Genomic DNA, 11,806 nt, shown 5'->3' on the forward strand with positions numbered 1-11,806 from the left:
GTGGGTGTGAATGGACAGTGGGAGTGACCCAACACTGCTGTGAATGGACACTGGGGTGTGAGTGGACAACTGGGAGTGACTGAACACTGGTGTGAATGGACACTGGGGTGTGAGTGGACACTGGTGTGAATGGACACTGGGGTGTGAGTGGACACTGGTGTGAATGGACACTGGGGTGTGACCGGACACTGGGGTGTGAATGGACACGGGGGTGTGACCGGACACTGGTGTGAATGGACACCGGGGTGTGACCGGACACAAGGTGTGCATGCCCATGGATGTGCACAGACACGTACCCGGAGCACAGGTGTGCACAGAGGCATGGCACACGTAGGTGAGCACAGAGGTACACACAGGTGCCCCCCCACACACACACCTGTAAGGACACAGGCACTCACAACCCCCTGCACACCCACACGGCTGACACAAGGACACCGACAGATGCAGGGTTGAACCCGACACCTCCCCACCCCACACCAACACCCCACGCCCCACCGGTGAGGTGGCACCGCAGCTCCTTGGGCACCTTTTAAACCTCCCCAGCCGAGGCACTGCCCCTCCCGTTGTGGGTGGGAACGGGGGTGCAGAGGGTCTGGACAGCCTCTCCCCACCACCATGCACAGCCGTCTTTGATAAGGAGGAAATATAAAGCATATGGAGCAGTTATAAGGAAAAAATAATAAAATAAACCGGTTGGTTTCATTGGTGGGAAGGCGAGGGGCTCCAGGTGTCCACCCCTGCTCCTGTAAGCGGGCAGAAGACACGGGGATGGGGACAGGGGGACAGCGGGACAGGGAAAGTCAAAGGAGTCACAGGGTGTGCAAAAACCTGGACGTGTGTCTCCCCAGCCCCCCCAAAAATAAACCTTCCCGAAAGCCTCGATTTGACCCAAAGTTCCTGTGGGCATTGCCCTCGACGCCTCCGTCCCTGCTGCCCTCTGGATCCTCCTGAGCAGCTGGAACACCGAGAAGGCAGTGTGACCTCCAGGGAGCAGCTCAGTGTCCAGAAATCATGGCCAGGGCCCAGTTTTTGAGGGCCAGGGTTGCGTTTTGCAGGTAAATCCAGGAAGAATAGGTGAAGCTCATCAAGTGGTCCCTCACGCACTCCCACGTCACGTCCCCGCTGGAAAAGCAAGGACGAGGGATTACGGGGGGGAGTCAGAGCCAGAAGGGGTGAATGGCACGGGGGACACGGGAGCCCCTGCTGCCGGGGCTGCAGGACGGGATCTGGGGACAGCCCCGGCCGGCACGGGGACTCACACAACTCCCAGGGCCCCTGGGAGAGCAGGGCCCGGGGAACCGCGCGGCGGGGGCTGCTCACTTGCAGGAGTCGAGGCAGCGCTGCCAGCCCCGCTGCAGCGCCGCAGCCAGGCCCTGCAGCAGCGGCAGCAGGCAGCTGCGCACCAGGAACAGCAGCAGCTCCCGCACGCACTCGGCGAAGTGCAGCAGCCACTCGGGGAGACGGTTCTGGAGCTGGGGAGCAGAGAGAGGGCCTGGGGTCAGCACCAGCCCCTCCAGCAGGCCTGGGGTCCTGGCTACCCGTGCTGGGCCCATCTCACCCCCTCCCTTCCCCAGCGTCCCCGAGCTCTCCCCACGTTCAATCTTCTCCAGCACCCAGCAGACAGGGCACCCACACTCTGTGAGACATTGATGTCACCCCACTGGCACCAAAACGAGCCTCTGGAGCACCAGGGAGTTTGCTGAGCCCTCTCCCTTCCACAGGAAACAGCTGGAGCCACAGGAGGACAGATGGCATCAGACCTCCCACAGGGCTGTCCCCTTCCCAGAACCCCGGCACTGGGGGCTCCTGCAGGAGCAGCAGCAAACACGACACCATCCCGCTCCCCCTGTATCCAATTTCCCAGTCCTCCAAGCCCCCCACCGGCATTCCTCGTCCCCTCCAGCCCTGGGAGCCCCCACTCACCCAGTCGCTGAGCCAGGGCAGGCTGTCATGCAGCCAGGAGAGCAGGGAGCAGCACTGCTGGGACACATCCCGGGCCACCTCACCGCTCGTCTGCCACAGCAGCTTCAGCTGCGGCCACAGGACGGACACGGCCACAGAGCCGTGGTGGACCAGGCTGCGCTCCAGCCACCTGCAAGGGCGAGGGTAGAGCTGGACCGCGGCACCCGCACGGAGCACACGGGCACGGAGCTGCCAGCACGGGCAGAGTTCCAGTGGGAGCTGGGGAACAGCTCCCGGCTCCCTCCCACCAAGCCCTCGCTGTGCTGCACCACGGCCCCACCACCCCTCCTCGGCCCAGGCACGGCGGTGTCACAGACCTGAGCCCCTCCAGGCAGCCCAGGGACACCTTCTGCCAGGCCAGCTGGGAGGCGGGCAGGACGCCCGAGGAGCGGAGCAGCCGAGCGGAAGACGAGGCTGCAAGAGACAAGTGTGCGTTCCTTGAGCGGCCCGTGGCCGTGGGGACACGTGTCCGTCTGTCCCCAGGGACTCTGTGGGGACACACAGCTGGAGCTGTGCTGTGGAACCCCTTGGGAGATGCTGCAGGAGGGGACAGACGGACAGAACCCCCTGAGCAGGGAGACCCTCCCGAAGGGAAAGAGGCAGAGGGCATTCTGCCTGCAGCGCCCACATGCCCACGGCCCCACAGATGGACAGACAGACAGGCCCCACTGCTCACAGCAGCCAGGGGACAAAGGCACAGAGGGGCTTTGCTCAGGGGAACAGCTGCAGGAGTGATCCCGGGGAGGAGGATCACTCCTGAGCAAGGGGAAAAAGCCCCAACCTCGTGACAGGGAAGGTTTAGGCTATAAACAAAAACCAGTTTCTCCATCAAAAGGGCTGTCCAAGCTGCCCAGGGCAGTGGTGGAGTTCCATCCCTCAGGGGATGGATTCTGAAGCTGTGTGGATGTGGCACTTGTGAGGACATGGGACAGCGGTGGCCTTGGCTGTGCTGGGGGGCTGCCTGATGCTCCCAGAGGATTTTTCCAGCCTGGATCAGCTCATGACTCCCCCCATACCCTGGAAGGAGCCGTGTGTCTGCACGTCGTGCAGGAAGAAGCCAGCGGCGAAGACCAGCAGGACGAGCAGCAGCCGTGACCAGGGGAAGCCCCGGCCCTTCATCTTGAGCAGCAGCTCCTGGGGAGGACAAGGCCCCGTCACTGTCACCATCCCTGCAGGGTCCCAGTGACAGCGGGGAGGCCCCGGCACATCTGTCCCCAGCGTGTCCTGGCCCAGCACGGAGCTGAGATCCGGCCCCGGGTGCAGCGCCCGTCCCGTCCCATCCCTCACCTTGCAGGCAGCGTCACACGCGGCCACGTCCTGGTCCCCTCCTGCCCCTCTGGCCGCCAGCTCCTCGTTTGTCACTTTGAAGGAGCGAACCGTTTCCTGCAGCGACTGATGCACCTTGGGGACAGCAGGAGCTTTGTCAGGACCCCCCAGTCCCCGCAGACCCCCTGAGCTGCCACGGCGCCAGGAGGGGACACTGCCAGCTCAGAGGGCTCTCAGGGCAGCACAGGGACAGCCTCCCAGCCCAGAGCTGCCCCCACCCCACAGCCCACCCTACCTTCTTGCTGCTGCTCTCCCAGGACTCCAGGAGGTGGTTCAGCAGCAAACTGGGGGGAAGGAGAACACGGGGCTCAGTCAGGAGCTCCCAGAAGGAATTCAGGTGTCCCAAGGGTTCTGTAGGGGAGCACTGGCCCCACTCGGAGCCGCAGCCTGCACTGACCTGGACTGAGCGAGGTGTTTGGTGTAGAGCTGCCTCCAGACGCTGAAGCTCAGCGGGTCCAGGCTCAGGCACTGGCTCATGGAGGTCAGCAGCTGGGGAGGGGGCACAGCAGGTTGTGACCCTCTCCCTGGCATGCCAGACAGCCCCTGCCCCGAGCTGTACCCTGGCACAGGCACCACCCCACATTTCCCACAGCCAGGCAGCTCCCGGGGCACCCAAGAGAGCTGCAGCGCCCTGCCCACAGAGAGGGGCGGAACTGGATGGTCCCGAAGGGCCCTTCCCACCCCAACCCTTCTACGGTTTGATGACTCCTACCCCCGGGAGCAGGCAGCACCACCCCTGCCCTGCCATCACCACCCTCCTGACAGCACACGTCCGTCCTGCCGCAGCTCCGTGGGACCCCCAGGGCCAGACCCCAGCCCCTGCCAGGCTCACCTCCTTCTTCATGGCAGGCGGGCAGGCGGGCGTGGCGCGGGACAGGAAGGACGGGAAGTAGGTGTGCAGGGCCGCCTCGGGCCGGGCGCCCAAGGCCAGAACCTTCAGGCGGGGGTAGAGGCGCCGCAGCTGCTCCTGCAGGCTGGGGAACAGCGCCAGGCTGCTGAGGGCCGGCGGGCACCGGGGGGGCACCGGGGGGCAGCCGGGGCCTGCCCCATGGCACACCGTGCCTCGATGGATCGGGCTACCTGGGCGACAGGGAGTTGTTGGGCATGAAGGCGAAGTCCAGGAGGGGGAAGAAGTCCTTGGGGCCGATCATGCCGAAGCCTTTGGTGAGGTTGGGGTGCATCCTGCGGAACAGAGGCCCGAGCTGGTGCGGCTGTGGCGGGGGCAGCGCCGGCCGCAGAGCCCCGGGCCCGCTGGTGGACACTGGGACACGGGGTGGCACTCACATCAGCAGCCGGTCCAGGTAGGAAACGGCGTATGGGGACAGGGACTTGATGCCGAGCACCGGGAGCATGACGCCGAGCCACACTGCAGGGAGAGGCGGGAGGGGTCCAGCTGGGCTCTCCCTACACCGGGACAAGCCAGCACCCAAACCAGCCGGGGGAGAGGCAGCAGATCCCTTGGGAAGGGTTTTGGGGTAGCTGCCCTTCAGAACAGTGGAGCAGCACGCTCCCTGTCCGTGCAGGCAAGATGGTTCCTCTCAGGATCCAGCCATTTTCCTGTCCCGGCTGGGGGCAGCCACACTTCAGACCTCCGGGATCTTTCCCACCCTTTTCCCACCGCTGGGCAGTACCACCAGCAGCAGTGGAGGTGCACTGCCAGTCCCAGCAGGGGATCCCATGTCACTGTTCCTGGCTCTCACCTTTCAGGCCCTCCTGGAGGTCAGCGAACCCGGCCTGCCCCAGCGCCCAGAGGACCGTCAGGCACTTCGCTGGCCGGTTCTGCTGGGAGCGCAACACCTCCAGGTACTGTGGGAGGACAGGACACAGCAGTTGGGATGAGCTCCAGCCCAGCCCAGCCCAACCAAGCCTGGAGCCGTGGGACCAGCAGGGCCCCCAGCCCCTGGGAGGGACCTACAGCTCCAGGTGAGGCCAGGAGCCATGCTGGGGGAACAGGGGGAACCCCAAAACCAGCACGGGGGGGGTGCAAGGGGACAGCGGAAACACCAGCCCCAGCTCTGGGGGTCCAGAGGCCGCTGAGTAGGGCGGGCAGAACGCACCGGGGACACCGGTCCCTCTGCGGGGACGGGCAGGGAGGCACAAGGGCTCTGTGCAGCGGGATGGAGGAGCGGCACCACCAGGTTTACAGCACCCACAAACCCGGCTCACCTTGCCCAGGTTGGTGGTGGCAATCCGGGGCCTGTCCAGGAGAAGGGCCTGGATGCAGATCCTGTACCCGTGCAGCGACTCCCCTGGAACGGAGATGGGGGAGGTCCTGCTCAGCCACAGCCTCCGAGCAGGAACCACCGGGAGCCTCCCAAGAGGCACCGAGGAGCAGACACCGGGGGGAGGACAGGGAGCTGACCTGGGGCCTTGTCCAGCTCCTGCAGCATGGTGTAGATGCAGTGGTCAAAGAAGAGCTCCAGGACGCCCGACGCCTTTGCCAGCAGGGAGCGGATGATGCTCCTCAGCTCCTTGCTCACCAGGCAGTACGGATAGTCTGGGGTGGCACGAGAGGGGCGAGAGTTCAGTGCCACCCTGCCCTGGACAGCTCCAGCAGCCGGAGGTGGGCGCAGGGAGCGCCTCATCCTCGTGCCAGCCAGGCAGCACTGGCCTCCTCCCCAGGGACCCTGCTAATCCAGCCCTAAGGGACAGCTTCCCATTGAATGCTGATGCTGTGGGATGGACAGGGTGATGGAGAAGACACTTTGTTCCCTTCTCCTTGCCAGCCGAAATGACACATTCTCAACATGAGTGGGGACCAACTGATCAGGCAGGAAAGGGAAATCCTGCCCCAACATCCCTCTAGCACTGAGGGAGGACAGCTGAGAGTGAACCGCCCAACCCCACAGCAGCAGGCAGAGCTCACGGATCCCCACGGAGAAAGGGTGACTGGGGAAGCCTCCAATCTGCCAACTGTGAGAGCAATTTCCCTGTGTTTGTGGCCAGGAGAAGGCAGCTGTGGGGACAGCCCAGGAGCGAGCAAACGCTGTCCCCATCGTTCCCGAGGAACGGACCGTGCGGGTGCTGGCTCAGCACGGGGTCACTCCTGGGCGCTTGCAGCTTGTAGTTGAGGTACCCGGCCAGGTCCTTCACCCACACCGAGGGGTTCTCAGGGAACACGCTGCGGCTCTTCTCCAGCTCCTTCTGCAGATCCGCCAGGTCCAGCTGGAAGTGGCAGACAGACAAACTCAACCCAGCATGAACAGAGCTGGGCAAAAAGCACAGGAAGGAGAAAGCTCACTCCGACTCCTAAGGGGGAGTAGGGGCATGGACGGAAACGCTTCCACCTCCATCCTGAGACCATCACCCTTCCCACATGGAAAACCCCTGCTGCCAGAGCTCCAGAGCAGTGCCTGGGGCAGCCAGCTCCTGGCCAGTGAGCCCATCAGCCCACACCAAGGACCTGCTCACGCTTGCAGCTTGGCAAGCACAAGCCCGGGGTGGTCCCAGCCACGGCTGGTCCACAGTCCACACCCAGAGTCCTCCAGGGAGGAAACAGCCACGAGCAACCAACCCCACCCAATGAACAACCCGGCAGCACCAAACCAGGTACGCAGCAGCAGCAGCTCCCACCCCGTCCCAGACATGCTCATTCCCTGCTTTTACACCCGGATTATCTGCGGGGAGCTCCGTCAGGGCTCGCTGCCAGGCTCAGACTCTGTGAGAGCCCAAACACGTTCCCTGCGAGTGCATCCCCACCACCACACTCAGCCAGGAGCCCTTGGGCACTTTCCCTCAGCCCTGCCTTGTGAGAGGAACTCTACACAAACCAGCTGGTGCCACAGCAGGAAAGGAAACCTGCCCCAAAACTGCCATCAGTGATGTGACAAGGACACACAGCATCTGTCAGTGCTGAGCACGGGGACAGCTCTGGCTCTGCCTCCCCAGGGAACACGGGAATCCCACCTGGTCCTGCAACAATTGTCACCGTGGGCAAGAGCTGGATGTGGAGAACTACTGGAACAACCGAGAGAAACCCCACCCAGTTCGGGGGATGCAGAGGGAAACCCCTTGTTTGGGGGCAGTGGAGGTCCCGGGGCAGGAGGGGGATGTAACACCCAGGGACAGGGGAGGAGCCGGGTGAGCAACTCCTGACAGCGCAGGACACGTCACCCCAGCGCAGCCCACCCGGGCCAGTTCTGGAACCCTCCACGCTCAGACACGCCCAGGACAGGCAAGACACACACAGACAGGTCCTGCAGATCCAGCCAGGGCACAGGAACTGCAAGAGTGACTCCTCGCAGCTGAGATGGGGAGGAGGCTCCAGCCGCCACGAGGTTTCCTTGGGGTTCCTCCCAGACACAGTGGTGACAAAGGGAACCAGAAATCCCCTTCCAGCCACCTCCCGCTGCCCAAACGGTGAGGCTGAAGCAGGACGGGGCTCTGCTCCACACGGCCCCCATCACACACAGCAGCCGGAAGGGAACACCGGCCCGGTGCTCTGCCTCCGCTCGCTCCCGCGGGCTGGGACCCAGCCGGGCACACTCACGGCTTTCAGGGCTTCCTCCAGCGAGCGGCACCGGCCCGGTTTGGCTCTGGCCTCGTTCCCCGACGGTTTCTTGCCGCTCTTCCCCGCCTGCTGCTTCCGCTGGGGCGGCTCGGGGGCCGCGGCCGGGGGCACCTGCTCCTTGTTCTGCTTCCGCAGCGCCCGCTCGAAGCCCAGCTGGAAGATGGTGCTGGAGGTGGCGATGGGAGCTGGCGAGGGGAGAGGGAAAGGGTGTCACCAGGGGATGCAGCGGGGGGACAAAGGGCAAATTGTGGCCCACGGCCACACGCTGCCCACGGTGTGCAGGGGCCCACGGAGGGTGCACAGCTCCCCCCGGGCCCCGCACGGCCCGCGCTGGACCCACCCACGGGGGAAGGCCTCCAGCCCCTGACGAGCCCGCCGGGCCCCGGCAGCAGCTCCCGGAGCGGAGGGACCCACGGGAGAACCGCACCCGCCCCACGCGAGACCCCGCACCGACACCCTGCCGTCCCCACCGGGGACGCACCAAGCACGGCCCGCGGCGTCGACCGCAGCGCCCCCGGACCCACGGCACCTCCGCCCGCCACACCGGGGGCCCGCGGGCGCTGACACTCACCGGGCAGGGACAGAGCGCGGCCGCCGTTGGCCTCTCCCAGAGCACGGCGGCTGCCGGTGCCGCCCGCGGGACCCCGCCGGCTCTTCCGCACCACCTCCCAGCGCCCCGGACCGGGACCGGCGCCCGCCATGCCCGGGCCGGGGGCCGCGCGCGCCGCCGCCATCGCCTCCCTCAGCGCCAGCGGTGGCGCCGGGGCGGGGCCGAGGCGCGTGCGCGCGGCGCCGCCGCTGATTGGCCGCGCCCTGGGACACGCGCAGCTCGCGCCGACTGCCACGTCCCCGCCCCGCCTCGCAGAGAAACGTGAACGGGCGGGCGAGGCCCCGCCCCCGGAGGGGCGGGATCAGCGGGTGCCCCCTTCCGAGACCCCGCCCACACAGCGGCATCCGTGACGTGGAGGCGGGGCTTGAGGGGACAACCCTTATGACGCACTCGAAGGGCGGGGTCAGGACGCGAGGGCGTGTCCGCCCCCCTGGTGCCGCCGTCTGCAGAACCGCCCCCAGCCGGCCGGTGGGGCGTGTCCATGCAAATAAGAGAGCGCCGCGCTGCATGCCGGGACACAGTCCACGCAAAGACGCCGCTGCCCCGGCGTGTCCGTGGGCGCTGCGCGGGCCGGGCCGTGCGGGCCGGGGCCGCAGCGCGGGGCCGGGCGGGAGCGGGGCCGGGCTCGGGGTCGCCGTGTGCTGTGGAGGCGTGCGGCGGGGTGGGCAGGAGGGCGGGGCGGGCGTTGGGGCATACTTACCTGGCAGGGGAGACACCATGATCAGGCAGGTGGTTTTCCCAGGGCGAGGCTCATCCCTTGCACTCCGGGTGTGCTGACCCCTGCGATTTCCCCAAATGCGGGAAACTCGACTGCATAATTTGTGGTAGTGGGGGACTGCGTTCGCGCTCTCCCCTGATCTTACGGTTCAAAAATAGATTTCTTGAAATCATTGGGGGAAAACATCTCCTAAGAACATAGTGTGACCGGAGTCTGTGCTCACTCTCAGGCGTAGCTTGAAATTCGGGCTCACGTTGGATGCCCAGCACAGGCAGGAGCAGGGGTCGGTATCAGTCTCGGGGTGTTCGGGCTCTGCCCTCCCGGGCACGTCGCTGTCCCGTCTCTGTCCTTGCGTAAGCAGCCGCGGATTCAGCCGGGTGTCACCCGGACACTGCCCAGCGAACGGGACCTGCATCTCCTCGCCCCTTCCCCAGTGGGGAACAATTTCACCGGGTGTTTCCCTGCTCCTGCAGACTGGGCCTGGGACATTCCGGCACCATCCCGTCTCCAGAGGTGCTTGCCCAGGGGTTCCCGTTGGATCCGCTGGTCAATTCCTGCTGGCAATGTGTCTCCCGTCTGTTCGGAGAGGCTGCCGCTGGAACCCCGGCTATTCCTGAGCGCCTCGGCCATCCGAGCCTTTCCGAGGGTCCTGGGCCCCTTGGGGATCATCTCTGCATCCGCGGTCCCACATTCTGCTGCCCCATCCCGATTCCGTGCCGGGCGCTCCAACCTCCGGCACCATGGCCGCGGAGCAAAGCCGGCTGCTGGCTGGGTACAGGAACGGCTCCACTCGCTCTCACACTGAGGAGGAGCCCGAGCGGTCAGACTGCGAGTATTGGTACACAGATTCAGTGTAAGCTCCCCCAGTCTCAGCAATTGGCATCTGAGTTGTAGTAACTATACTAGTATCTATTTTTGAACCGTAAGATCAGGGGAGAGCGCGAACGCAGTCCCCCACTACCACAAATTATGCAGTCGAGTTTCCCGCATTTGGGGAAATCGCAGGGGTCAGCACACCCGGAGTGCAAGGGATGAGCCTCGCCCTGGGAAAACCACCTGCCTGATCATGGTGTCTCCCCTGCCAGGTAAGTATGCCCCACACCCCGCCCCGCCCTCCTGCCCACACTGCCGCACGCCTCCACAGCACACGGCGACCCCGAGCCCGGCCCCGCTCCCGCCCGGCCCCGCGCTGCGGCCCCGGCCCGCACGGCCCGGCCCGCGCAGCGCCCACGGACACGCCGGGGCAGCGGCGTCTTTGCGTGGACTGTGTCCCGGCATGCAGCGCGCCGCTCTCTTATTTGCATGGACACGCCCCCGCCCCGCGCCGGCCCCGCCCCGAGCCCCGGTGCCGCGGCAGCCGCTGCCCCCAGCCCCCGGGCGCGGCTCTCGCCTCCCTTCGCGCCGGGCTCTGCTCCGAGCGAGCGGCCCATGGGTCGGCGCTCAGCATCTCCCGCTGCCGGAATCGCCTTTTCCCCCGGTGCTGCCCGGCCCCGCCCCTGAGCCTCCTGGTGCCTCCCGCCCGGACGGTCCGTTCCTCTTGGAATTCTCTCTCCCTAAGAAAAAGGGTCAGCCGGGTGTACGGCCTTGGCAGGGGAGCCGGCCAGGCACAAGGGTCTGTGCAGGCACGGATGAACCGCAGGAAGGAGCCCCCACAGCCGAGCGGGGGATTCCAGATAGGGGAAGGTTTTCAGACTCACCCCAAAACCTTTTCAGGGAAGGACAGCAGAAGTTTCTTTGCTCTCCTGACCGTAATTGGCTCAGTGCCAAGACATAAACGCTGAGAGGTCTCTTGAGCTGCTCCTCACATAAGCAGCTCTTCTCTACTGGGCTGTTTGCCACGAAAACCCACCCGAATCATCCAATGCCTAAAGGAGAGCACAGGGCTTCTCAGGGCAGCTTTCGAGGTCCTGTAGCAGGTGTACGGGGCCTGTTCCACACACTGGGTTTGGCTTTGTTCTTTGGTTTTGTATGATTTTCTTCCTTTATTAAAACCTTTTTGCTCTTTCAAGACGTACTCGACCGTCTCGCTATTGATTGAAGCCATTTTCTGTGAGAGGCTGGACACCCTCAGAGGTATTTGGAGATTCAATAACGAACAACTGAAGAAATGGCAAAGTTTCATTCAAATCTCCAGAAATCATTTTCCCCCCTTTGAGTCGGATTTTCCCGTTCGAAGGCAAAGACCAGGTGACGCCGTTCACCCCCAGGGACACGAGAGAAGACGTCTCTCACATCCAACACCGCAAAGCGCGTTTGGATCCACCGAGGCGAGGAGGAGTGTCGGGATTTGGGATGACCCGATGGACACCAGCAGTCTGGGGGTTGAGTTCCCCTAACCCTTGCACCAGCCTGCCCCGATGATTTGGGCTCCTTCTCTGGGGGGATCAGAGTGTGAATTCGAATTGGCAATAACCCACACTCTAAAAAAGAGCCTGTGAACATTTCCAGTCCTCCTCGCGCCTCTTGTTCTATCAGAATTGCTCTTTTCTCACCCGTTGGACCCCCGGTTTCAGTTCAGCGTTTAGCAGACTCCCGTTTTGCTCTGGCCCCAGGATTCCCAAAGCCCAATCCAGCGGTAGGAGTGCACCTAAAACTTCACCAGGCACGTCCTCTTCCTCACCCAGCTTTCCCTGGGTGAACGGGCAGAGCTGAGCTGCACTTTCCATGCATTTTCTAGAGG

The 11,806-nt window shown here is 64.6% G+C and overlaps 1 protein-coding gene and 2 non-coding genes across 3 annotated transcripts; 1 reads left to right on the forward strand and 2 right to left on the reverse strand.

Moving 5' to 3' along the window:
* Window positions 1–663: 663 nt before the first annotated feature.
* Window positions 664–8,499, reverse strand: TMEM214 (transmembrane protein 214). The gene is made up of 17 exons (XM_040060777.2): window positions 8,370–8,499; window positions 7,778–7,983; window positions 6,303–6,453; window positions 5,651–5,785; window positions 5,455–5,537; window positions 4,989–5,094; window positions 4,573–4,654; window positions 4,369–4,470; window positions 4,121–4,262; window positions 3,686–3,777; window positions 3,524–3,572; window positions 3,250–3,363; window positions 2,979–3,096; window positions 2,280–2,376; window positions 1,924–2,092; window positions 1,321–1,472; window positions 664–1,122 (listed from the first exon to the last, which is right to left on the reverse strand). Exons 1-17 carry the CDS (start codon window positions 8,497–8,499, stop codon window positions 996–998), a joined length of 2,055 nt encoding a protein of 684 aa, XP_039916711.1. The 3' UTR covers window positions 664–995.
* Window positions 8,500–9,100: 601 nt separating this feature from the next.
* LOC120751332 (U1 spliceosomal RNA) lies at window positions 9,101–9,264 on the forward strand. Its single transcript, XR_005700395.1, has one exon. It is a non-coding gene; the product is annotated as a U1 spliceosomal RNA (small nuclear RNA).
* A 791-nt stretch (window positions 9,265–10,055) lies between these two features.
* On the reverse strand, window positions 10,056–10,219 carry LOC120751343 (U1 spliceosomal RNA). Its single transcript, XR_005700406.1, has one exon. It is a non-coding gene; the product is annotated as a U1 spliceosomal RNA (small nuclear RNA).
* Window positions 10,220–11,806: the final 1,587 nt, after the last annotated feature.

Source organism: Hirundo rustica, chromosome 3 (assembly GCF_015227805.2).
Source record: "Hirundo rustica isolate bHirRus1 chromosome 3, bHirRus1.pri.v3, whole genome shotgun sequence".
Classification (NCBI taxonomy): domain Eukaryota; kingdom Metazoa; phylum Chordata; class Aves; order Passeriformes; family Hirundinidae; genus Hirundo; species Hirundo rustica.